General features: G+C 43.2%; 1 protein-coding gene across 1 annotated transcript; it reads left to right on the top strand.

The window, feature by feature from the left end:
• The first annotated feature begins 60 nt into the window (after positions 1-60).
• On the top strand, positions 61-25617 carry abcf2b (ATP-binding cassette, sub-family F (GCN20), member 2b). The gene is made up of 14 exons (XM_059533732.1): positions 61-245; positions 407-619; positions 4390-4572; positions 4786-4957; positions 6335-6430; positions 6663-6765; positions 10458-10553; positions 10698-10817; positions 15685-15774; positions 16412-16522; positions 16640-16702; positions 24619-24747; positions 24891-25094; positions 25211-25617. The coding sequence occupies exons 1-14, from the start codon at positions 92-94 to the stop codon at positions 25325-25327; spliced, it is 1851 nt and encodes a 616-aa protein (XP_059389715.1). The 5' UTR covers positions 61-91; the 3' UTR covers positions 25328-25617.
• The last annotated feature ends 1017 nt before the right edge of the window (positions 25618-26634 follow it).

Here is a 26634-nt window from a genome sequence, read left to right as displayed (position 1 = left end):
CAGTAATATATGAGTTCATAAGAGTATGAAAATATTATCATGCTAGACGTGGCATCACATTTTGAACAACAGATTACTGTACTCCACAGCCATGCCGTCAGATCTTGCTAAGAAGAAGGCTGCAAAGAAGAAAGAGGCTGCCAAAGCTCGACAGCGTGTGAAAAAGCATGATGACGTGAATGGAGAAGGAGCGCTTCAAGATGGCCAAGTGAATGGTGCAGTATCTAATGGGGAGACAAATGGAGGTGTGTTTATTAAAATCATACCTAAAGTTAGAAGAGGGCAAACATTTTGACAGTTCACACTCATAAGACAGTCAGACCAATTTAACATCCAACATACCTGTAGCTTTAGCTATTAAGCATAATTTACATTTCTATGTTGCATCTTTCACTTTTCCCTTTAGATGTTGCTGCTCTGACTAAGGAGCTGGATGAGTTTGAGATGCGTAAGATGGAGGCGCGGGCAGTGACGGGCGTCTTGGCCTCCCACCCCAACAGCACTGATGTTCACATCAGTAGTCTGTCACTCACCTTTCATGGCCAAGAGTTACTGAGTGACACAAGCCTGGAGCTCAACTCCGGCCGGCGCTACGGCCTCATTGGCCTCAATGGCACAGGTATGGACGTTAAGGTACATTGGGGCAGATACATCCAATGCTTCTCAAGCTTCATTAAGATTTGCACATAGACCCAAGTCTTAAAGTTAATATGATTTGTGGTATTTATGGTATTTACAATAGCTTATTAATTAACGTAAAAACCTTTTGAGCAAGTAAAACTATTTTCAGAATATTTGGGACATTTTGTAAAATGCAATAAAAACTAGGGGTGTAAGGATCCGTTGATATGTATCGATACATTGATTAAATGTCTAAAAATATATTGATATCTGTAGTATAAATAGACACCTTATTTTGACACTGTCCACATTTTCACCAATGTTCTGAATAAAAACCTGAAAAGCACTGTTTATTATTTAATTTGTGTCTTTGTTATATTGTATTTTTATTTTCTGATATTGCTTGTAATTTGGTTTTCTGTAGTACAGGTTTTTTAGCACTGAGCCCATGGTAGCAGCCAAAAAAAGCACCTCATTTGTGTTGTTTCCTAATGAGGATTTTAATTGTTTTTAAAACATTGCATATTTTAGCACAGAAACCTGAAAGACTGTCTTGACTGTTATCATCTTAAGATTCCTGATCTTGTGTGTGTCTTAATTTTTTCTTTTTTCGTTTCTTTATTTAAAGGAGGCATATTTTTTGTTGTGAATGTCCCAGTTGAATGTGAAAATGTCAAATTAATTGTTCATGCAGTTTTCACATGCAACACAATTGTTCATGTTTTGATTGTATTTGTGAGTTAATAAAAATGTGGATGGTTGTTGAAAATAGGTATATAATATAATAATATCTATATATCAATTGATATTCTCCTGTATCGAATTGTATTGAAATCATATCGTAGAATTTCTGAAGTATCTGCAAATATCGTATCGCAGAGTATAAGAATCGATATCGTATCATATCGTGATGAACCATCTAATTCACACCCCTAATAAAAACTAGTATCTGTAATTTGTTAATTTTTTTTAACCTTTATTTAACTGACAAAGTTTTAGAGAAAAGATCTCCAATGTATCATCAACATAATCATATTTTGTAAATATAAATTGATTTAGATTTGAATGACTGCAACGCACTCCCAAAAAGTTGGGACTGAGGTTTTACATCACCTTTCTTTTTAATCACGCTTTTTAATTGCATCTGAACTGAGGATACTAAATAAAGCAGTTTTAAAAGAGGACCTTTTGACCAAAACAAGAATTCACCTGCTCAACAGTCAGTGGTCAGTGTGGTCATCTTATTCTTCTCTTCATAGGGCTGGGCAATATGGCCAAAAACATAATATCTTTTTTCCATATGATACAATATTAATATTTATCACAATATTCATTTACAGGGAAGGAAATACTTTCCACATGTTAGTTAGACTTTGAGAATGAATGCAAAGGTAACTGGTTGGCTTATAATTAAACCCCACAGAGCTTATATTGTTTCTCCTCTGTGCCCCGCCTTTCTGAAACACATAGATTTAAAAATCAATCAAAATACAATAACAAATTCAATAAAACAGTGTTTCTGTTGCTCAGTAGTAGAGCATTGTGTTAGCAGCGTAAAAGGTCATGGGTTCAATTTCCAGGGGTACACGCATACTGGTAATAAAAATAAATGCATAGCCTGAAAGTCGCTTTTATCCGAACCATCTGCTAAATGCATAAATGTAATGTAAAACCTATTACAAGCGAGCCATTTGTTGCATTCCGTGGAGACATAATAACTGATTATAATGACTTGTACTGTCTTTTTACACATTGCGTTGCATCACTCACGTTTGAATCATCAGTGGTGAATCCTTTAAATATGTAAACATACTTACAGACTGTGAGTCTGAACAGACGGCATTGTAGTCTTCTTTCCCAGGATCAGGAAGCAGTCCTCCATAAAATGCACAGCACACATCTGAATATTTAGCTTGAACTGTTCTGGAACATTGTTGTAAATACAACTTAACCACTGATTTCTAGTTTTGTCTTCTTTTGGAAAACCAAACAAAGTAGTTTTGCTTTCACATTGAAACAGCGTCCCTACAACATGGAAGCGGCGGCGGCAGCGAGAATAAAAATTACGGCTTCTTTCTTTGCGTGAACATTTGTGCTGCGTTGTGCAAATCTTCCCACATGACGTAGACATGTAGGGTGTGTTTAAACAAAACATTTTAGCGGGGCGTGGACAAGTCTTAACTTTCATAAAGAATATCTCTTTGGGTCTGTGGATTTGAAAGTGAAGTGACATTCAGCCAAGTATGGTGACCCATACTCAGAATTCGTGCTCTGCATTTAACCCATCCGAAATGCACACACACAGAGCAGTGAACACACACACACACTGTGAGCACACACACTGTGAGCACACACCCGGAGCAGTGGGCAGCCATTTATGCTGCGGCGCCCGGGGAGCAGTTGGGGGTTCGATGCCTTGCTCAAGGGCACCTAAGTCGTGGTATTGAAGGTGGAGAGAGAACTGTACATGCACTCCCCCCACCCACAATTCCTGCCAGCCCGGGACTCGAACTCACAACCTTTCGATTGGGAGTCCGACTCTCTAACCATTAGGCCACGACTTCCCACAAGTCGTATCACGACAAAGAGAAAGGAAAACATGAAATCGCATCATAAGACCCCTTCAAGTGCCCTATGAAGTCTGTTTTATTTTCCCCTAAATTCTGTTTTCCATTTTATTTCATTTTTTCTGGATTCTGTGTTTTATGGTTCATTACAAATTTATCATAAAAATGGTATTAATGAAAAATACTATGGTTGTATTACATTCCTTAAAAATATTATTATTATTACTTCAGAGCTAAATTTTAGTGCACGATAGTAATATATTTCTGTCATAGTTTCTTCAAATTAAACCGGCTTTTATTTAAAGGCTTAAAGGTTTTTAAGTTTTACTTTCAGTTTTACAGTAGTTTTTGTAAAAGTAAAAGCTGAAAAGCTTGTGAAGTGACTCTTAAAGCTGCCCTGGAGATGAAGTTCATGTATTCATGTCCTCATGTATTGAGATATAAATGCTGAAATCACCGCCAGTGTAATGTGTTGGATATTGTGTATCATAGAAAACTGTGCCATTTATTTTTACAGAGTAAAATACCCTATCAGCTACAAGCACCGACTTGCTGATGTCGCATTTATTTCTGCTGTTAGACAATCCATACAGAGTAAAAATGTCCAAAGCTTATCATCATTATCGACATAAACTGTATCACGATCTCAACATATGTCTACGAATTTTTGCACAAGTAGAATGAGGCCTGGAATTGCATTGCACTTTAACCAGGAAAATAAATAATTTTGATGGTAGCATATGTCTCTGTACAATCATGATATATACCTCAGCCTCAGTGGTACAGTCACACAAATGCAAGTCACCCATGTTTCAAGTTGCATTTCTTGATACAGCAACATACAGTTGTACAGTATGGTTGGTGGTGAAAGACCTAAATTATGTCCAATTCTGAGAAATCTTATTTTTGAACAGTTTGACAATCCTCACAGCACAAATTCAGCACAAAATCATAAGCCAAGCCAAGCTTATATGTATAAAGACAAACGGTGGTCTTTGGTGGTGCTTTTTTTTTACTTTTCACTTTTATTTTGCCTTGTTTTTTGGATTTTGTTGCAGGCAATATAACAAAAAAATTGGTTTATAATAAATAAACAAAGGACAATTAGGCAAGTGAAAACATTCAGTCTTTTTCTTTGTCAATTAAATAAAGAGAGGTTGGGGGATCCATGAATGAGAATATTCTTCAACACTTTTTGTAGGCAAGTCCATGCTCCTGTCTGCCATTGGGCATCGAGAAGTTCCCATCCCAGAACACATAGACATCTACCACCTGACACGAGAGATGGCCCCTAGTGAGAAGACAGCGCTGCAGTGTGTAATGGAAGTTGATGAAGAGAGGATAAAGCTAGAGAAGGAGGCTGAGCGATTGGCTCATGAGGACTGTGAGTTACATACACACACATGCATCAGGTTTTTGCTATACTAATCTGCATGCTGACAAACCTGGTAATTCATCTCTTATTATTGGTTACACATATAAAATGTTAATAATGTGCTATTAATCAATTGTACAGTAAATTTGATTTAACAAGTAGCACAGCACTTAATCGAGTACAACATGTCCCATTTTCTCTATTCTTTTCTCTTTACTGCAGCAGAGTGTGAGAAGCTGATGGAGATTTATGAGCGTTTGGAAGAGTTGGACGCAGACAAAGCTGAAGTTCGAGCCTCACGAATCCTCTTCGGACTGGGTTTCACACCTGCTATGCAGCAAAAAAAACTGAAAGATTTCAGTGGAGGCTGGAGGATGCGTGTGTCCCTTGCCAGGTTTGAAAATGACATTTAAATGTTTATTCTGTGGCAGTACAAAATATGTATTATTTATATGTAGGGCTGGGTGATAAGGGCAAAAATTTCTCTCTATTTTTTGGCCAATTTGCGATATCCGATATATATCTCATTTGCGATATCCGATATATATCTCATTTGCGATATCCGATATATATCTCATTTGCGATATCCGATATATATCTCAGTATTTTCGTTTTTGCATTTGGATTTAAAAAAATCAGTATTTAATATCTATCTATTTCATACCGCCCAGTGTTGTCCAACAAAACAATACATATTAAAGCCTATGAAAACAAATAAAGTTAATGTTACTATGTAGGCCTTTATATTTTGTAAAAAAAAAAAAAAAAAAAAGAGTTAAAATCACACTTCATTCTAAAATTTTAACATTACAATCTAAAAACAAAAATAAGGCTTTTAAAGCAGAAGTTATTTTCTCTAAACTAAAATAAATGAGTAAATAAATAAATGAGTGCGCATGCGCAAGGCGGTGCTCGTTCACTGAAGTGTAGTGAAGAATCCCAGAACAGAAGGGCTATGCACTTCTGACAGAAAAATTTAAATATTTCCATGGCTTTCTAACATTTACAGATGGAGGATATATCTGTGAAATGTAAGTTATGCATTCAGGAAGACAGCACATCTCAAACGAATTAAACACCACGAGTAGCCTGAGTCTCAGTCAGAGGCACACGCAGCCTTTCTGTCTGAGCATATGACGGGCCGAGCCGCTTAAATTACTGCGAAACAAAACTATAAACTATGTCTTACCAGTTTTCAAAGGCCGGAATATGAAGCTTGTCACATGTTAAGAACAAACTGGATTAAGCACTTTCTCCAGCAGCTCAGTCTGTCCTCACTATATTTTCAGATGCGCTCGTATTAAACTACTGTATATCGATATAAATGGTATTGCCTCATATCGAATCGCTTATAAAGAAAATATCATACAAGAATATATCGTACAATCTCAATATACCACCCAGCCCTATTTACATGTAGAAATAGTGTTGAACATTTTTAAAAAGTCCAGTCTTGCTGTATAATGTAGTTTGTTGTTAGAATTGTTTTAAACATTAACATTTTAATAGTTTGTTTTATATATATATATATATATATATATATATATATATATATATACACACACACACACACAGTATATATAGATGGATGGATGGATGGTTGGATCGATCGATAGATAGATAGAGTTGTAATACCACTCACTTTTTTTATTGGTTATCCTCACATAATGAATGGACCAAAATCCAAGAGACTAAAAGTTATAATTTATCAATTTAATACAAACACAGTAGATTTTCTTAATATTTCCATTTTCTAATTTCCCTCTTTCAGAGCCCTGTTCATAAAGCCCTTCATGCTGTTGTTAGATGAACCTACTAACCACCTGGATTTGGATGCCTGTGTGTGGCTGGAAGAAGAACTGAAGTCGTGAGCACTGTCTTGTTTATCTTGTTTATTTCATTGTTTATTCGATTTTCTAGAAACACAAATCAAATGAGATGCAAATTGTCATGCACAGAAACAGAGCTAAATGTCAAAGAGTTTCATGTAACACAGATGCGTAGGAATTGTAGTTTGTCAACAAACAAAATTTTTATTAAGCAAGGAATTGACAGTACAATTCTTATAGATTACAGGGGGTTTTTTCTTCTTTTTTCAGTTTTAAGCGAATTCTTGTACTCATCTCACATTCTCAAGACTTTCTCAATGGTGTCTGCACAAACATCATTCATCTCCACCAGAGGAAGCTCAAGTACTACACTGTGAGTGATGTAGCACAATGTTCACAGGTTTTTTTTCCTTTATGCAGAGAAACTGTTGAAAGCAGTGAGGGATAGTTCACCCAAAATGAAAAAGAAAATCTGTTATAATTTACTCTCCCTCTATATAAACCTCTATGATCTTTACGTCTGTTTTTTGTCGATACAATGGAAATATAAATATTTTTTATACTCCAAAAGTCATATAGGTTTGGAGCAGCATGAAGGTGATGATAAAAATTATGACAGCAGTATGTTGTGTAATGTCATAGCTTTCTTGAAAATGTGTAAGTGCATCCAACTCACAAGCTTTGTTATCCTCAAAAAATCTGTACTATTGCCTTTAACAGGAGACTTGATCCGGAGGCTCCTCTTGTGCTCTTCCTGGTCTAGCAATAAAGGGCCTGAAATATGATGCTTTTATTACTGTTGCTAATTATGAACTGTTGCTGATCCCGAGTCTGGTTTATTAGCACACTCATCACTCATATTAAAAGTAACAAAGGTATGAGAGTGGTGTATGTGCAGAGCCGGATTAAATAAATGGACTACACTAGGCAGGCTGCATTTTTTGGGCCCCCCTCCATCGATGTTATTTATGAATTGAAATCTGAAACTTACCAAAGTTACTAATAAAAGTTAATTCACATTTTAAATAGCCTAGTCTTTGGTTACAAATTGGTTGTGTTGTATATTAAACAGTCTATCAGACTATTTTTTGATATTCATTATTTATACGTCATTACACGGCTCTATTAAATGCTATTAAATTATCCTCATCCATTGGGAGTGTCATTGTTAAGGCAGTAGTACCAGTAAATAACCAATAGGTGTCAGTAAACTATGTAAACAGAGCAAATAAGTTTATCTTATTTGCTCTGTTTACATTTAATCAACACATTTAATTAAGATTTTCTGCAAAATGCAATAGCTTACAATATTTATAAATGTTGTAATTAAGATTTTCTGCAAAATGCAATAGCTTACAACATTTATAAATGTAATTAAGAACAAGAAGGCAAACATGACCCCTTCACATTCATCAAGACCATTTAGAAACTGTCTAACAATAAATAATAATAAATATAAGGATGGAGGATTTAAACTATGGAAAACTAAAGGTATTCAGACTATTAAAGACTTGTATATGGATGGAATACTTCTTAAATTTCAAGAATTGTGTGATAAACACCAGATTCCCTCAAAACATTTTTTTTTATATTCACAGCTTAAAAGTTTTATGTCTTCCAGGTCTACAGATATTATGTACATTCCCAAACTGTCATTAATTGAGGAAATAATTGAAAAAAGAGGTGAAAAGGGCAAATTGTCAAAATATTATAATTTAAAAATGTATTATAATTCTAACTCTAAAGAGTCTGCTGTAGACAAATTAAACGCATGGAGGAAAGACATTCAGGAAGAAATAGAGGAATTTGAATGGACTGAAGCATGTTTAAAGGCGCAAAAACAAATCATAAACACGCAGCTTAAATTATTACAGTATAAATGGTTGACAAGGGTTTATATAACACCTGAAAAACTCAATCATATGTCTAGCAATATTCCTGATATATCTACAAAATGCCAAAATTATAAAGGAACTCTAATTCACTGTCTGTTCACTGCCGCATTTCCCGCCGCATCTTCCACCGCGTCTTCGGGCCGTGTCTCCGGGACTGGCTCGGCCTCTGGCTCTGCTGACTCGAGCAGGTTCACAGCTGTCGGACGGCTGCCCGACAGAAACTTCTGTAAAGCCCCCCGCTGTCTCTTCTTTTGTTCCTCTTCATTTTTTTTCTTTTTACGTTTTGCCACACCCGAAAGCATCTTGAATGTTAGCCTACTCAAAACACACCTGCCTGCTAGCTTTGTTGTCCCGCTCTGACCTCTGACCGCCGCTGACGTCTCCTCGTACTTAACTGGCTGGCGCCTCCATATACAGGTCCTTCTCAAATAATTAGCATATTGTGATAAAGTTCATTATTTTCCATAATGTAATGATAAAAATTAAACTTTCATATATTTTAGATTCATTGCACACCAACTGAAATATTTCAGGTCTTTTATTGTTTTAATACTGATGATTTTGGGATACAGCTCATGAAAACCCAAAATTCCTATCTCAAAAAATTAGCATGTTTCATCCGACCAATAAAAGAAAAGAGTTTTTAATACAAAAAAAGTCAACCTTCAAATAATTATGTTCAGTTATGCACTCAATACTTGGTCGGGAATCCTTTTGCAGAAATGACTGCTTCAATGCGGCGTGGCATGGAGGCAATCAGCCTGTGGCACTGCTGAGGTGTTATGGAGGCCCAGGATGCTTCGATAGCGGCCTTAAGCTCATCCAGAGTGTTGGGTCTTGCGTCTCTCAACTTTCTCTTCACAATATCCCACATATTCTCTATGGGGTTCAGGTCAGGAGAGTTGGCAGGCCAATTGAGCACAGTAATACCATGGTCAGTAAACCATTTACCAGTGGTTTTGGCACTGTGAGCAGGTGCCAGGTCGTGCTGAAAAACGAAATCTTCATCTCCATAAAGCTTTTCAGCAGATGGAAGCATGAAGTTCTCCAAAATCTCCTGATAACTAGCTGCATTGACCCTGCCCTTGATAAAACAGAGTGGACCAACACCAGCAGCTGACATGGCACCCCAAAGACACAGACTTCCCACTGAGGTGGCTTGATACAGCACTCTGGGAACAGCCTGTTCGTTCAGAAATTTCTTTCTGTGTCTTACCCTCTCGCTTGAGGGTGTCAATGATGGCCTTCTGGTCAGCAGTCGGGTCGGCAGTCTTACCCATGATTGCGGTTTTGAGTAATGAACCAGGCTGGGAGTTTTTAAAAGCCTCAGGAATCTTTTGCAGGTGTTTAGAGTTAATTAGTTGATTCAGATGATTAGGTTAATAGCTTGTTTAGAGAACCTTTTCATGATATGCAAATTATTTGAGATAGGAATTTTGGGTTTTCATGAGCTGTATGCCAAAATCATCAGTATTAAAACAATAAAAGACCTGAAATATTTCAGTTGGTGTGCAATGAATCTAAAATATATGAAAGTTTAATTTTTATCATTACATTATGGAAAATAATGAACTTTATCACAATATGCTAATTTTTTGAGAAGGACCTGTAAATACAGTCATGGGCTGGCGTTAATGTGACGTAATGTAACAGTCTATGGTTAAGATAAACATCGTCACTATTTTTAGTTAATTAATAAATATTGAAATAAATTGTAGGTAGGACATTTGTACATTTTATTTTATTTTTATTTTATTTTATTTTATTTTTTTTGTGCCTCCGTCTGGGCCCCATCCCGCCAATCGGGCCCTAGGCACGTGCCTAGTTTGCCTTTGCGTTAATCCGGCTCAGTGTATGTGTTATGGTTGTGTCAAAGGAAGGCAGACGAAGTTAAAAGGTACTACTTCCAATAATCTTGATTTAATTAATACAAGTCGCAAAGCCACAAGAAAAACACAACTGAACTTTAAGTAGAACGGACAAAGGCTTAGGGGAGGACTGAGAGTATTTGAAGGGGAGCAAACAGAAGACCTAATGAGTTAGTTAATCAAACACCGGTGAATTAAATGGTAATAAGGAGTAAAACTAGGTCACGGGAAAACAGGTGAACTGAAAACGGAACAAAACTAAACATAGCCCTAACAGTATGTAATGAATATTTGTTTTTTAGGGTAATTACGATCAGTATGTGAAGACCAGGGAGGAGCTGGAGGAAAACCAGATGAAGCGATACAACTGGGAGCAGGACCAGATAGCTCATATGAAGGTGAAACAGTGTAGCCCTTGTGACCTTATTGCTCTTTTTAAATTGTATTTTTTGTTTCATAGTTCTTGTACTACACTGCTGCTGTTCACCATAGGTATGTCATTGCAAAAATAATGTCATAATTATTCCCCTCATCTCCTGTAGAACTATATTGCCCGTTTTGGTCACGGCTCTGCAAAGCTAGCTCGCCAGGCACAGAGCAAAGAAAAAACACTGCAGAAAATGGTGGCCTCTGGCCTAACATCTCGTGTGGTGAACGACAAGGTTTGTCACATAAATACACACTCTGCAGCTGGTCAGTGGGACACTTGTGTGTTTCTGCATGCAATTTGCTCTTGCCCAAGACCTGTTATCATCATGAGGCATCAGTTGAGAATTGCTGAATCATTTTGTTCAATTGACCAATGCCATGACCAAGACAAAAGAGGTCAAAAGTGAGAACCATGTAAACCAGAAAACTGATAAACACAGGTTTGATTAAAAAATAGTTTTCACCAATAATGTACAGTAGAGCTAATCTAAGATATTTCTTTACAGTGGTTATATGTAATTTCTTCTACAGGAAGTTGCTGGTTTTACTAAAGCTGGGGTCAGACTACAGAAGTTTTTAAATCCTAAGCAATAATGAAATCTGGTTGCAGCACACACATAAGGAGAATCTTCGCAGATTCTCTTTTAAACATGTACACACTTTGCAACACGTTACCAGATAATCCAGGCTGAAAATCGGAACCAAACGAGGTCCTCAACAAGATTTTTTTCTCTGATTCTTTGGAGGAGAAAATCGGTCTAAAACTCCTGAGTCCAGCTGAAGCAGACATTTACTGTAGTAACTATATTAAAGGTATAGTTCACCCTCATGTTGATCCAAACCTGTAATACAGTACCTTCGGAGACTGACATGGAAGACAAGAAATTGTTGAATAAAGTCATTATTTTTGTTTTCTTTGTGCAAAAAAAGTATTCTCTTAGCTTTATAACAGTACAGTTGAACCACTGATGTAACATGGACTTTTTTAAAAGATGTCCTTACTACCTTTCTGGGTCATTTCAGTTGCATTGCTGTCTATGCAGAGTCAGAACCCAGGTAAAAAATAAAGTATACCTGAATGCACAAAAAAAAAAATACTTACAAGCATAGATCTTATTTGTTTGTGCTAAATAAAATTTGAAAAGTTATAAACAATAAATACTCTAATTAAAAGTTAAATGGCAAATGTTAAATGTGTACTAAAATTCACAATTTAACAGTAAGTATACTTTTAGCAAAGTAATTAGTGCTATATTTTTTAATGTGGAAAAATGCTACTAATGGCACAAATAGTGTGCTTGATTGTATTATTTAAAGACGCCATTGACTTGTAGTTAAGTATATCATATAAAGAGAATATTAACAGTTACAAAACATTTGAAATTGATTATTTGATGTATAGAAATATGTGGGCAATACATTATAAACACATTTTGTATATATTTATTATTATATATTATTATATTCATAATTCTATATTTTCTATGTATGATGAGTATATAAAAGTGTATGTAAGATGGATTCAAGTGTACTACAAGTGATAACCAAATACATTTTTTAATGTAGAGATATTATGTAAAAAGCAAATTTTAGTTTTTCATGGTGTCTCAAAATAGCACAGTTGAGTACACTTAGATATTCATAATATTATCTTAAGTGTAACAAGGAGTCAGAGGCGTTCGGATCCATATGCAGCATTTATTCAACAGAATGGTAATACAGGCAGAGATCAGAAATGGCATCAGGTGTGTCAGGGATAACCAGAATCGTAACCAGAAACAAGCAGAGATCGGGACAGGCAGCGGAGAATCAGAGTCGGAATAAACAGTCCAAAGGTCAAAACACAGGAATAACAAACACTGGGAAAACGCTCGGAAATGTCAGACTGGCTAAACAAGACTTCGCAGTGAGTGAGAGTGAGTGTGCTGCTTTTATGTGTGTGTGTAAATGAGGTGCAGGTGTGGCAAGGAAATTGGCTGGTGAATGAGGTGCAGGTGTGGCAGGGTGATTGTGATGCAGTGACTCATGGGTAATGTAGTTCGGGTGTGGTGCAACAGTATGGGAGGTGCTAGTGTCCAAGTGACAACTGGTGGTGAATGGGTGGAATGGTCCTGACTGGAGTGCCCTCTACTGAAGCTCATGGGCACTCCATCTCATGATCGTGACATAGCCCCACCCCAAAGGAGCGGCTTCCAGACGCTCAAAACAATATAGGAGGGCGGTGGAGCAGAGGCGGAACAGGGGGAGGGATGGAGGGCCAGGTCCATGAAGAAGTGCCGTGGTCGGGGACCGGGGCAGAGCAGGCAGAACTGGAGCCCTTCCTGGGCCTAACTCAGGAAAACAGGAGCCCCTCCTGGGCCTGACATAGGAGAAAGGGGCCCGCCATGGGCTTAACTCGGGAACAGGAGCCCGTCATGGGCCTAACTCGGGAACAAGGGTCCACCAAGGCAGAGCAGGTGGCGTGGGAGCCCACCAGAGTGGAGCAGGTGGAGCTGGAGCCCACCAGGGAGGAGTAGAGGACCACCACAGCCGAGAAGATGAGACAGAAGCCCACCAGGGCGGAGCAGAGGACCACCACAGCTGAGAAGACGGGACAGAAGCCCACCAGGGTGGTGCAGAGGACCACCACAGCTGAGCAGACGGGACAGAAGCCCACCAGGGCGGAGCAGAAGACCACCACAGTGGAGTCGATGGCACAGGACAGCAAGTCTGCTCAGGTGGGACTGAAACAGAGAACATTAACAGGTTAATAGCGGCCTCCGTGGCCGTGATGAGATGGTAGCTGGCCTCCGTGGCCATTACAGGGCAGGCGGCGAGTTCATGGAGGACCTCCGTGGCCATGACAGGACAGACAGAGAATTGGTGGATGGTCTCCGTAGCCCTGACCGGAATGAATGAGGGCTCATTGATGGCCTCCCTGGCCATGACAGGATAGGACGAGAGCTCTGAGATTTGACGAGGCTCTGGGAGCTCGGCTGAGATGTGACGAGGCTCTGGTAGATCTGTGGTGATTCGATTGGGTTCATGAAGATCAACTGTGACTTGACTGTGCTCATGAAGATCAACTGTGACTTGACTTCGTTCACGGAGGTTAATGGTGACTTGACTTTGCTCATGAAGATCGTTGGTGACTTGACTTTGCTCATGAAGATCGTTGGTGACTTGACTTGCTTCCTGAGGATCAACTGTGACTTGACTTAGTTCACGGAGGTTAATGGTGACTTGACTTTGCTCATGAAGATCGTTGATGACTTGACTTTGCTCATGAAGATCGTTGATGACTTGACTTTGCTCATGAAAATCGTTGGTGACTTGACTTGGTTCCTGAGGATCAACTGTGACTTGACTTGGTTCCTGAAGAACGACTGTGATTTGACTCGGTCCTTGAAGATCACCGGTGACTAGACTCGGTCCTTGAAGATCACCGGTGACTAGACTCGGTCCTTGAAGATCACCGGTGACTAGACTCGGTCCTTGAAGATCACCGGTGACTCGACTCGGTCCTTGAAGATCACCGGTGACTCGACTCGGTCCTTGAAGATCACCGGTGACTCGACTCTGTCCTTGAAGATCACCGGTGACTCGACTCTGTCCTTGAAGATCACCAGTGACTCGACTCTGTCCTTGAAGATCACCAGTGACTCGACTCTGTCCTTGAAGATCACCAGTGACTCGACTCTGTCCTTGAAGATCACCAGTGACTCGACTCTGTCCTTGAAGATCACCAGTGACTCGACTCGGTCCTTGAAGATCACCAGTGACTCGACTCGGTCCTTGAAGATCACCAGTGACTCGACTCGGTCCTTGAAGATCACCAGTGACTCGACTCGGTCCTTGAAGATCACCGGTGACTCGACTTGACTCTGAAAGGTCAACGGTGACTAGCCTTGGCTCTGGAAAGTCCATGGTAACTAGTCCTAACTCTGGAAGGTCAACAGTGACTAGCCCTGATTCTGGAAGGTCAATGGTGACTAACCCTGACTCCGGAGGGTCCACGAGCACCTGACTAGACTCTGGAGGGTCAACCGGAACCTGACTCGACTCTGAAAATCCAACGGTCACCTGACTCGACTCTGGAAGGCCGACAGGAACTAACCCTGACTCTGGAAGGTCGACGGTGACTAACCCTGACTCTGGAAGGTCGACGGTGATTAACCCTGACTCTGGAGGGTCCATGAGCACCTGACTCGACTTTGGAGGGTTCATGAGCACCTGACTCGACTTTGGAAGGTCAACAGGAACTAGCCCTAACTCTGAAGGGTCCACGAACACCTGACTCGACTCTGGAGAGTTCACTGGAACCTGACTCGACTCTGGAGAGTTCACTGGAACCTGACTCGACTCTGGAGGGTCAACTGGAACCTGACTCGACTCTGGAGGGTCAACTGGAACCTGACTCGACTCTGGAGGGTCAACTGGAGCCTGACTCGACTCTGGAGGGTCAACTGGACTCTGACTCGACTCTGGAGGGTCAACTGGAGCCTGACTCGACTCTGGAGGGTCAACTGGAGCCTGACTCGACTCTGGAGGGTCAACTGGAGCCTGACTCGACTCTGGAGGGTCAACTGGAGCCTGTCTCGACTCTGGAGGGTCAACTGGAGCCTGACTCGACTCTGGAGGGTCAACTGGAGCCTGACTCGACTCTGGAGGGTCAACTGGAGCCTGACTCGACTCTGGAGGGTCAACTGGAGCCTGACTCGACTCTGGAGGGTCAACTGGAGCCTGACTCGACTCTGGAGGGTCAACACATCTCATGATCGTGACATTAAGAAATGCTAAATAATAACTTTTTTTATATTAAGTTCAAAATTAGTGTGTGAAAAATTTTTATCATTTTAAGGACATTATGGAAGTGCACTGAAATAACGTGTATGTTAGTGCACTTTTTCGCCTGGGAAAGCTCTCGGATTTAATCAAAAATAACTTGAAGATGAACGAAGGTCTAATGGGTTTGAAACAACATGAGGGAAAACATTACTGAAAACATTTTTGTTTTAGGGTGGGCTATCCCTTGGGCTCTAGGTGCCACTGATGTTGCTGTTAAAGATATAACCATTGTCAGATGCTTATCAGAGTTTTAACCACACATTTCTCCTTCAGACATTGTCATTTTATTTTCCTCCTTGTGGGAAGATCCCCCCTCCTGTTATCATGGTGCAGAATGTCAGCTTCAGATACTCCAGTGACACAGTGAGTCCACAGCCTTTCAAACAGCCTATCATTGCAGATATCACATTTACACAAAACTGCCTGGTTTGGGATATTCATTTTCGTTCCAGCTCTCTTGGGTTGTCCTTTTCAGTGATTTGTTGTCACACTGTATATGTCTAAATTAGGTATGCACTGATTTACAGTAGTATCAAGCATCAAGGATTGTTTTCTCAAATGATGATGACTATAATGATGACTATAAAGTTTTAATAATCAGTTAAATTTTACAAGATTAGTCAAGACCACGCCACGTATAATATAACTGTAACAGTTATAACAGTACTATAATAATAATAATAATAGGAATTATATTATTTCAAATCATTTTCAGAATTATTTTTTCCAGCTAAAAAATAAAAAACATTGACAGGGCAATTAGAATCCACTTGACTTTACAGAGATCAAGTGTTTAAAGTGTCTGGCGACAAAACTGCAGTATGCTTATAATAAACAGAATGTTATTTTCCATCAGTATCTTTTATAGTTATTGTTCTTGGTGTGAAGGGGTTTTTAGAGTGGTTAGGTCTTGTAAGCAAAGTATAAAATATAACAGTGGTAGAAGCAAATATTTCATAAAATCATTTTTCTTTTTTCTTTTATTTCTTTTTTATTGCAGCATTTTATTTATAAGAATTTGGAGTTTGGCATTGACCTGGACACAAGAGTTGCACTTGTGGGTCCCAATGGGGCAGGCAAATCCACACTTCTCAAGCTACTGATGGGAGAGGTCAGTTATTAAAAATAGGCTAATATGATTGGACCGTTAAAGTCTTTTAAAGTTCTGAACAGTGATTCAATTTTAAAGCCATTGACATTCATTGGCCTGTGTTTTTGTCTCTCATAGCTTCTCCCCACAGATGGAATGATAAGGAAGCACTCACATGTCAAGATTGGCAGGTATCACCAGGTACCGCCTTCATAGAAATATAGAAATATGATTGGTTGTCTTGCTACTTGTGTTATTTTATCCATTTTCACAACAGTCATGTTATATAACATATCTATACAGCTGCATCACAATAAATTAGAATGTTGTGGAAAAGTTCATTTCAGTAATTCAACTCAAATTGTGAAACTCAGGTATTAAATAAATTCAATGCACACAGACTGAAGTAGTTTAAGTGATGATTTTGGATCACATTTAACAAAAACCCACCAATTCGCAATTTCAACAAATTAGAATATGGTGACATGCCAATCAGATGAGATCAAGTTTTGTCCTAAAGTCTGGAGGAAGGGTGGAGAAGCTCATAGCCGAAGTTGCTTGAAGTCCAGTGTTAAGTTTCCACAGTTTTGATTTGGGGTGCAATGTCATCTGCTGGTGTTGGTCCATTGTGTTTTTTGAAAACCAAAGTCACTGCACCCATTTACCAAGAAAGTTTTAAGCACTTCATGCTTCCTTCTGCTGACCAGCTTTTTGAAGATGCTGATTTTATTTTCCAGCAGGATTTGGCATCTCCCCATGCTGCCAAAAGCACCAAAAGTTGGTTAAATGACCATGGTGTCGGTGTGCTTGACTGGGCAGCAAACTCACCAGACCTGAACCCCAGAGAGAATCTATGAATGTTTTTAATTTTGTTATTGGTTTTATGAAGTATTCTAATTTGTTGAGAGTGAATTGGTGGGTTTTTACCAAAGATTTAAACTACTTCAGTCTGTGTGTATTGAATTTATTTATTTTCAATAATTAAGTTTCATAATTTGAGTTGAATCACTGAAAATAAGTGAACTTTTCCACAACATTTTAATTTATTGAGATGCACCTGTATAGATAGAGGCACGTCCTGATTTTGCTGAGTTAGATGTGTTCCTAGCTCAACATATTTTGTTGACCCTGGAACAACATTTTACTCCAATAATATATTCTTGACCATATCCCTACACCTAAACCTAACCTTAACCATGAGTAATCCCTAAAATCAGAGGAAATGATAGATGAATGACACTGATGTACAAGCACCAAACAGTGATTTTAAACGTAAATTCACAAAATCTATAAACTGGTTCTTCAAATCTGATTGGTTAATCACAATGTTGTTCCAGGGACAACAAAGATGTCGTCCCAGGAACATGTCTCACTTGGTAAAATCAGGTTCTGCACAGATAGAGAGATATAGATGGAGAAATATAGATAGATAGATATATGAGAGAGAGAGAGATAAATAATATAGAGAGAGGGATAGATGTATGTTTGTTACGGTTCTGAGGCATAAAACGTACTCGGTTACTAAACGTAACCTCGGTTCTCTCTAGAAGAGCGAACGAGTACTGCGTCTTAGCTAAGACGCTACGGGAAAAGTCTCTTTTCACGAAATACTGAAGCAAAAAATTATCCTTAATTTTGTATTTTTGTAAAGCGCATTTGCAGCAGTACACAGCCATAGGCGAGACGGCTCGCTCGCTCACTGGCTTGTTCTGCGGCAACTGCACAGCCTATCGAGCGCAGGCTGATGCAACATCAGACCAATAAGGGCGCTTCGCGCCCTTCTTGCCACTTCCCGCCGAAACGGGTGTGGCCCAACCTATAAAAGGAGCTCGAAAAGGCTGACTCACCTGATTTATTTAATCGCCGAAGCGAACCAGAGTGAATCGTACGCACGGCAGAGAACGCAGTACTCGTTCGCTCTTCTAGAGAGAACCGAGGTTACGTTTAGTAACCGAGTACGTTCTCTTACGAGAGCTCTCTCGTACTGCGTCTTAGCTAAGACGCTACGGGAACCCGATGTAAAACGCCGTGCGCGCAGGGATCACACACCGATAAACCTGAAGCAACGCCCAGGATATACAGTGCACAGTCACCTGAGGGACTCACAGAGAGTCCGGGACAGAAAAAGGGGGAAAAAACCCTCCGTCCCATATCTAGCAGCATCCGTAGATGCGGCAATATGACATCACACAGCCGAGGCAAGGCCTGACCAATGTGGCAATGCGGGTCTTACGCAATACTGCCCATATAACAGTCGGCAGCGTCTAGCGCTCATGAATTCAGAATTCCCCTCAGGGCCCTGATTCTTCTATACCGACAGCAGCCTTGCTTGCAAGGCGGGAACCTCCAGGTTATAGAACCTGATAAATGTAGACGGCGAGGCCCAACCCGCCGCCATACATATATCCTGCAAGGAGATCCCAGTAGACCACGCCCACGATGAGGCGACGCCTCTTGTGGAGTGTGCTCTGACGCCCAACGGGCACTGAAGGCCCCTGGAAGCGTAAGCTAACGCTATGGCGTCAACTATCCATCTGGATAGAGTCTGTCTCGAAACAGCCATTCCTTTGGAACGTCCACCGAATGAGACAAATAGCTGCTCCGTCTGCCTAAAGGCAGCAGAGCGAGACACATAAGCTCTTAAAACCCTGACAGGGCAAAGAAGACTCGAGTCTCCATCCTCCCCTGACACCGGCAGGGCGGACAGGGCAATAACCTGAGCCCGAAACGGTGTGTTGAGGGATTTCGGCACATAACCGTGCCTAGGTTTGAGTATGACCCTTGAGTCATTGGGCCCAAACTCCAAGCACGACTGGCTCACCGAGAGCGCGTGCAAATCACCCACACGCTTCACAGAAGCGAGAGCCAACAAGAATACTGTCTTGAACGACAGATGCTGAAGGCTAACCGATTGGATAGGCTCAAAAGGGGGACCCTTCAAGGCCTCCAAAACCGCCGCGAGGTCCCACATAGGGACTGACGGAGGCCTGGGAGGATTCAGCCTCCTAGCTCCTCTGAGGAACCGGATGACTAAATCGTTCCTTCCTATTGACTGACCGGACGCCGTTTCAGAAAACGCCGCGATGGCCGCCACATAAACTTTGAGCGTGGATGGGGCTCTGCCCTTATCCAACAGCTCCTGTAGGAAGGAGAGGACCTCCGTCACCTCACAACTAAGGGGTGAATAACCTCGAGCTGTGCACCAGCTGGAGAACACCGACCACTTCGAGGCATACAGACGTCGTGTCGACGGAGCTCTAGCCTGAGTGATGGTATTTAGCACTCCCACTGCGAGATCAGCGGGTAACCGTTGAGTGCCCATACATGGAGGGACCACAACTCCGGTTGAGGGTGCCAAATCGAGCCCCTGGCCTGCGAGAGGAGATCTCTCCTCAACGGTACCGGCCATGGGGCGACATCCGCTAATTGCATCAAATCTGGGAACCATGGTTGGTTCTTCCAAAGAGGTGCCACAAGCAGTATTGAACATCTCGTTTCTCTCACCCGTTCTATCACCTGCGGAAGGAGGGAGACGGGAGGGAACGCATAAAGCGGGCAGCACGGCCATTTCCGTGACAGCGCGCTTTCGTTCTTGGAAAAGAATGCGGGGCAGTGAGCGTTTTCGTGGGACGCAAAGAGGTCCACCTCCGCCTTGCCAAATCTCTCCCACAACAGCCGAACTGTTTGCGGGTGTAGAGACCATTCGCTCGTAGGGACATTGCCTCTGGACAGCCTGTCTGGACCCAGATTCTGCAGTCCAGGCACATGCACCGCTCTCAGCGAGCGCACGTTGCGCTGAGCCCAAATCAGGAGGCGTTCCGTCAGCCTGTACAGGTTTCGGGACCCGAGACCGCCCTGGCGATTTATGTAGGACACCACGGACATGTTGTCCGAACGGACTACGACGTGGTGATCCTTGATATGGGGACAAAAGCGCGTCAGCGCATTCTCCACTGCCAGCATTTCCAGGCAGTTGATATGATGGAGCTTTTCCCGTTCTGACCATAGGCCAAAGGACGGTCTGCCTTCGAGCAGCGCTCCCCATCCCGAAGTGGAGGCGTCCGTCGACACCATTTTCACACTCGGGGAAGTCCCCAGGCTTACACCTGATCGGTACCAGCCGTTCGCTGTCCAAGGTGCTAGAGCCGCAACGCAGCTCTGATCGACCTTGAAATGCAGCCGGCCAGACGCCCACGCTCTGCGCGGCACCCGAGCCTTCAGCCAGAACTGCAGGGGGCGCATGCGGAGCAGGCCCAGCCGCAGAACCGGAGATGCTGAGGCCATGAGACCCAGCATCCTTTGACAGTGTTTGAGCGACACAGTCGCGCCGCAGCGGAAAGAACTCGCTGCGCGCTGAATGCCCATCGTGCGCTGTGGTGACAGTCGCGCCGTCATGGAACACGAGTCCAGAACTATACCCAGAAACAGGATCGTCTGACTGGGGTTCAGCGAACTCTTCGCCCAATTGACACTGAGGCCGAGCTTCTCGAGGTGATCGAGTAAAACAGCCCTGTGGTTCACGAGCTCCGCTCGTGATTGGGCCAGAACTAGCCAGTCGTCCAAATAATTCAGCACTCGTATGCCTCTGAGTCTGAGAGGAGCGAGCGCTGCATCCATGCACCTCGTAAACGTACGAGGAGCTACGGACAAGCCGAATGGCAGGACTGCAAACTGGTATGCCTGGCCCTCGAAGGCGAATCTCAAAAACCGCCTGTGGTTTGACGCTATCTGTATTTGAAAATACGCGTCCTTCAGATCTATTGACATAAACCAGTCCCCTCCGCGAATCTGCGCGAGGAGCTTCCTGGTCGTGAGCATTTTGAAACTGCGTTTCATCAATGCCTTGTTCAGCTGCCTTAGATCCAGTATGGGCCTGAGACCCCCGTCTCTCTTGGGCACCAGAAAGTATCTGCTGTACAGCCCCCCCTCGCTTTGAGCTTGAGACACAGGCTCTACAGCCCCTTTGCTCAACAGTTTCGATATTTCGGCCCGAAGTATGTGTGCTACTTCTGTTTTGACCGTAGTTTCGACGCGCGCTGAGAAGCGCGGTGGGCGTCGAGAAAACTGTAGCGAGTAGCCTCTCTTTATAATGCCTAGCACCCAATCCGAAACCCCTGGAAGCGCTGACCATGCATTCGCATGAATGGCTAAGGGCTGGATGTGACACGCGCTCCATTGACTGGGCAACGGCGGCGCTCGAGTGTGCTGCGCATCTGAGGCGGGGAGCGTGCTGATCACAGCGGGCAGATCGCTCATCCTCGACCCCGTTCCGGCGCTTAACCGACTGGAGGGAGGCTGAGCGGGTCCCGTGGGACTCAATATATCTGCGAGTAACCGTGGGTTGCATGTGTGCACTTTTACCACTTCCAACTCGCCGTCTGCCTGTGCAGAATGTACGTGCACGGGCCTCGTTTTTACAGAAGCCCCGCGCCGTAAGTGACATAGTGTATGTGGGCACTGGGAAGTGGGCACGTTTACTATGCGGCGCGCTCGACCGATCTGTGTCGATCTTATGTGCGCCCGCCCTGTGTGCAGGGCTGTGCTTACATGTGGGGATGGGCACTGGGTAGTGGGCATCGTCACTGCATTTAAAGCACCATCGGCCGTGGCCGGACGAGCGTGCACGGGTTTCGTTTTTACAGAAACCGCATGACGCGTGTGACATAGTAATTGTGGGCACTGAGGGGTGGGCACGTTTACTATGTAGTGTGCGCGACCGACTTGAGTCGACATTATGAGCGCAGGCCCTGTGTGTAGGGCTGTGCTTACATGTGGAGATGGGCACTGAGGAGTGGGCATCGTCACAACATTTATAGCACCATCGGCCGTGGCCGGGACACCAGAAAAAACGCTGTTTTTGTGAAACATCTGGGTAGCCGTGATAACGGCTTTTGTGTGCAGGCAAGCGGGCACTCGTGCAGGCTTGCTCATTGCAGAAAACACTGAGGCAGTCGCAACTCTTGGAACTGCAACAGCGGCGCGCTTGGGTGAGAGCTCGGCCGCAGCGGAACTCGAACACCGGCGCTTTCCCAGCAGTGCTAGGATGCTTTCGGGGCTTCTGGCTTCACCGCAATCCTCTGCCGCGGCTCCCGCGGCGCGGGGCGACGGCTCGAAGAGCGAGAACGGGGTCCCGAGCTGCGTTGCTGACGCTGTCGTGATGGCGCAGCAGGAGGCGGTGGGCGTGACTGAGAGCTCTGTGGGGCCGGTCTAGAGCGGCTAGCTGCAGAACTGGAGCGCTTCGGCAAGAAGTGCTTGAACGCCTGTGAAGCTTTCTGGTCCTCGGCGAATCTCTCCACAAACTCGTTGACGGAAGATCCAAAGAGGCCGGTAGGAGTTAGCGGAGCGTCAAGAAACGCAGCGCGCTCAGACTCCTTGATGTCAGAAAGCGTCAGCCACAAATGCCTCTCAGCCACCGTAGCGGAAGCCATAACCCGTCCCATGGCCTGTGCAGCGGACTTAGCAGCGCGGAGGGAGAGATCCGAAGCACTCCTCAGATCCGCGAGACAGATCGCTTCAGGTCCCATCTCATCCAGCTTGCGGAGAAGATCGCCCTGGAAAATCTGTAGCGTCGCCATGGTGTGTAACGCAGACGCAGCCTGCCCAGCAGCAGAGAATATCCGTGTGAGCAGCGATGACGTCATGCGGCAGGCTTTGGATGGCAACGCCGCCTTAGTCCGCCGTCCAGCAGAGGGCGGGCAAAGGTGCGCTGCTATAGCCTGTTCCACCGGCGGAAGTGACAGGTAGCCTCTGTTCTTAGCACCGTCCAGTGTGGAGAATGCTGGCGAAACAGATGAGCGGATTCTCGCCGAGAATGGAGCGTCCCAAGCCTTCGCCACTTCTTCGTGAAGCTCAGGAAGAAAAGGGGCGTGTTTTGAGCTTGAGGAAGAGCGCTCATCCGGAAGATAGCTACCATCCAGCCGGGAACGTGAAGGGGGCGCTGGTGCAGACCACTCGAGGCCGAGGCTCGCCGCGGCCAACGAGAGTACACGCATCAGCTCCTTATCGATATCCCCCCGTCTGCTGGGCCTCTGAGCAGCTGGCGCGAGATCCACGGAGCTCGTCCAACCCTCACTGCCCGAAGCCAGCAGAGAGCACGTGTCTTCTTCCTCCGACGCGGGCCTGAGATCCACTTCCTCCGATGACGCGTCGGCAAGCAGCGGACACTGAGCATCGGGAAGCGATGCAGGGGAGACCGGCGAAGCGGAGGGAACCGGCGAGCTCGGCCGAGCTGGAGGCGGTTCTGGTAGGCGCTGCGAGCGGCGCTTCTTACGGCGCTGCGGCGCAGCGGATGATGCAGGCTTCGAGAAGTATGCCAGGCGAGTCCTCAGAGTCACCATAGGCATCAGCTCGCAATGAGGACATCCTCCATCAGCGAGCGCGAGCGCTGCATGGTCTTCACCCAGACAGGAGACGCAGATGACATGACGATCTCCTTCGCTGAGCGGGGTTCTGCACGAGCCGCACGAAGGCATCTTTAAAAAGACGCAGCTCTTTTGTGAACGTGCGTCGCAGGGCGAACACACACACAGATTATGACAGAACAAGGATTATAAAGGATATGGGCGCCGGATAGCGCAGCAGGAACGGCAGTGGAAGGCGGCGGTGCCAGCGGCTTCAGGATGGCTCGTCCTGCTGATGTGCTCTTCCAGACGGCGCTTGCTTCCTCGTGATCCAGCGATGCGTGAGCTTCGCTGAAGAGATGAAAATCAGGTGAGTCAGCCTTTTCGAGCTCCTTTTATAGGTTGGGCCACACCCGTTTCGGCGGGAAGTGGCAAGAAGGGCGCGAAGCGCCCTTATTGGTCTGATGTTGCATCAGCCTGCGCTCGATAGGCTGTGCAGTTGCCGCAGAACAAGCCAGTGAGCGAGCGAGCCGTCTCGCCTATGGCTGTGTACTGCTGCAAATGCGCTTTACAAAAATACAAAATTAAGGATAATTTTTTGCTTCAGTATTTCGTGAAAAGAGACTTTTCCCGTAGCGTCTTAGCTAAGACGCAGTACGAGAGAGCTCTCGTAAGAGAACTTGTGATCACATTATTTACGTTTCTTCATAATTTGATTAAGCATGTTCATTTAAGTTATTGTTTGTAATTGCTCTTGTGTTGTGTTTTTTCCTGCAGCATCTGACTGAGCAGCTAGAGCTTGACCTGTCTCCTCTGGATTACATGATGAAGTGCTTCCCAGAAATCAAAGAGAAAGAGGAGATGAGGAAGATCATTGGGCGCTATGGCCTGACAGGGAAGCAGCAGGTATGTGTGTGGTTGTGTTTAATGTGTAAGGGTGTTAACATGAGTCCTGCATTATTTTGAAAGCCAGACAATATAGCATACTACTGTACTTGATAAGTTTTTTTCTTTCTGTTTTAACATCATAACATATCCCCCTTTAACAGGTCAGTCCCATCAGGAACTTGTCAGATGGCCAGAAGTGTCGGGTGTGTTTCGCCTGGCTTGCGTGGCAGAATCCACACATGCTGTTTCTGGATGAGCCAACTAATCACTTGGACATTGAGACAATTGATTCTCTGGCTGAAGCCATCAGTGAGTTTGAGGGAGGAATGATGCTAGTTAGCCACGACTTCAGACTTATTCAGCAGGTATATCTTCAAAGCTAGTAAATATATCAGTACTTAGAGTCTTGTTTGTTTTCATATTTGACTAGAAGTCTGTGATCTGGATTGTGTGATGGGTGACTTTTTCCATCTCATTCTAGGTGGCTCAGGAAATTTGGGTGTGTGAAAAGCAGACCATCACCAAATGGAACGGGGACATTTTAGCTTACAAGGAACACTTGAAATCCAAAATCGACAAACAGACTCATGATATATAAAAACCCATGAGCGCGTTTCCCAACGGATTGATTACCCTCCTGTTTCCCAGATGTGCATGACTGAAGGAGTTTTAAATTGGACAGTGAAACCCAAATTTCCCAACTGTTGATTTGGATTCCTTTGTACTGTCATCTAAAATTGTTGACAACTTCCTCGAGAGCAATCGTTAAAGCGTTCCCTGGTCTTACATCTCTTAATGTACCTCTCAGATTTCCCAGCAACAAACAAGTCTGTTTTATTTAAAACTGTAAAGGCAATAATGATATATTGGAATAAATAGATTCAATTATGTTTGTGTAGAACAGTAAGAACATCAAAGTATGCAGAAAGCAAGTTTTTAGAATATCCCACATCAAATCATAACATACAGTATTCATAACAAAATAATGAATGTAGACAAATAAAATCACATTTTAAAGGCAGGGTCCAATGCTGTTTCATGCATGTTGAGAGGGCAGTCGTGGTCTAATGGATAGAGTCAGACTTCGGGTTCGAGTCTCCCATCCAGCAGGGATTGTAAGTGAAGGGGAGTGAATATTCAGCGCTCTCTCCACCTTCAACACCATAACCGTAGCAAGGCACCAAACTCCCAACTGCTCTTGGGCAGCAATAAAGTTGCGCAAGTGTGTTTGTTGACGAACATTTTAGAAGCAAGGCTGAGTTCAATGCTGGATTTGCACATCGTTTGATACTGAATGATGGAGCAGTTCCAGCTATAAAAGATCCCGGTTATGATTCAGAACTGCTGATGATAAGTGAAACAGACACAAGGTTGAATTTAGCTTCTTATTAGCAGAATCATAAAGCTATATTTTCTTTTATAAATATAATAAAACTAAAGATTTATGAAGGATGCAGTACTACTATAAAGGTTCTCAAGAAGATTAACATGAAATTGGGTGTGTGTTATGCCCTCTTTAAACTAAATGGTGTAATCCATCAATAGTGCATCCGTGTGAATACACATCCACTTGGAACAACAAGGGTGCTGCTGGAGGACTTACTTTTGTTACTTCCTAATTTAACTGTTAGTGCAACATGAGCAAACATTAGGCAAACCTGTGTTGGGGTCATTTTTAAATAGTTTCTCTCCGTAGCCATATGTGCAAAAATGCAGAATACACAAATATGTTAATGTTTCACAATGAGGTACATTTCTCAGTTCTAGTGAACCACAATATCAAAGTCATGCAAAATATCAAGTCATGCAGTGTCCAGTGGTTGAGAAATGTTCAACACTGTGTGTATTTCTAACCGAGCTAAATTTTTTTTTTGAAGATTTTCAGATTTTTCTTTCTTTTATAGT

This window comes from Carassius carassius, chromosome 3 (assembly GCF_963082965.1).
Source record: "Carassius carassius chromosome 3, fCarCar2.1, whole genome shotgun sequence".
NCBI classification, from domain to species: Eukaryota; Metazoa; Chordata; class Actinopteri; order Cypriniformes; family Cyprinidae; genus Carassius; species Carassius carassius.
This window is presented reverse-complemented; position numbering and strand designations above follow the sequence as displayed.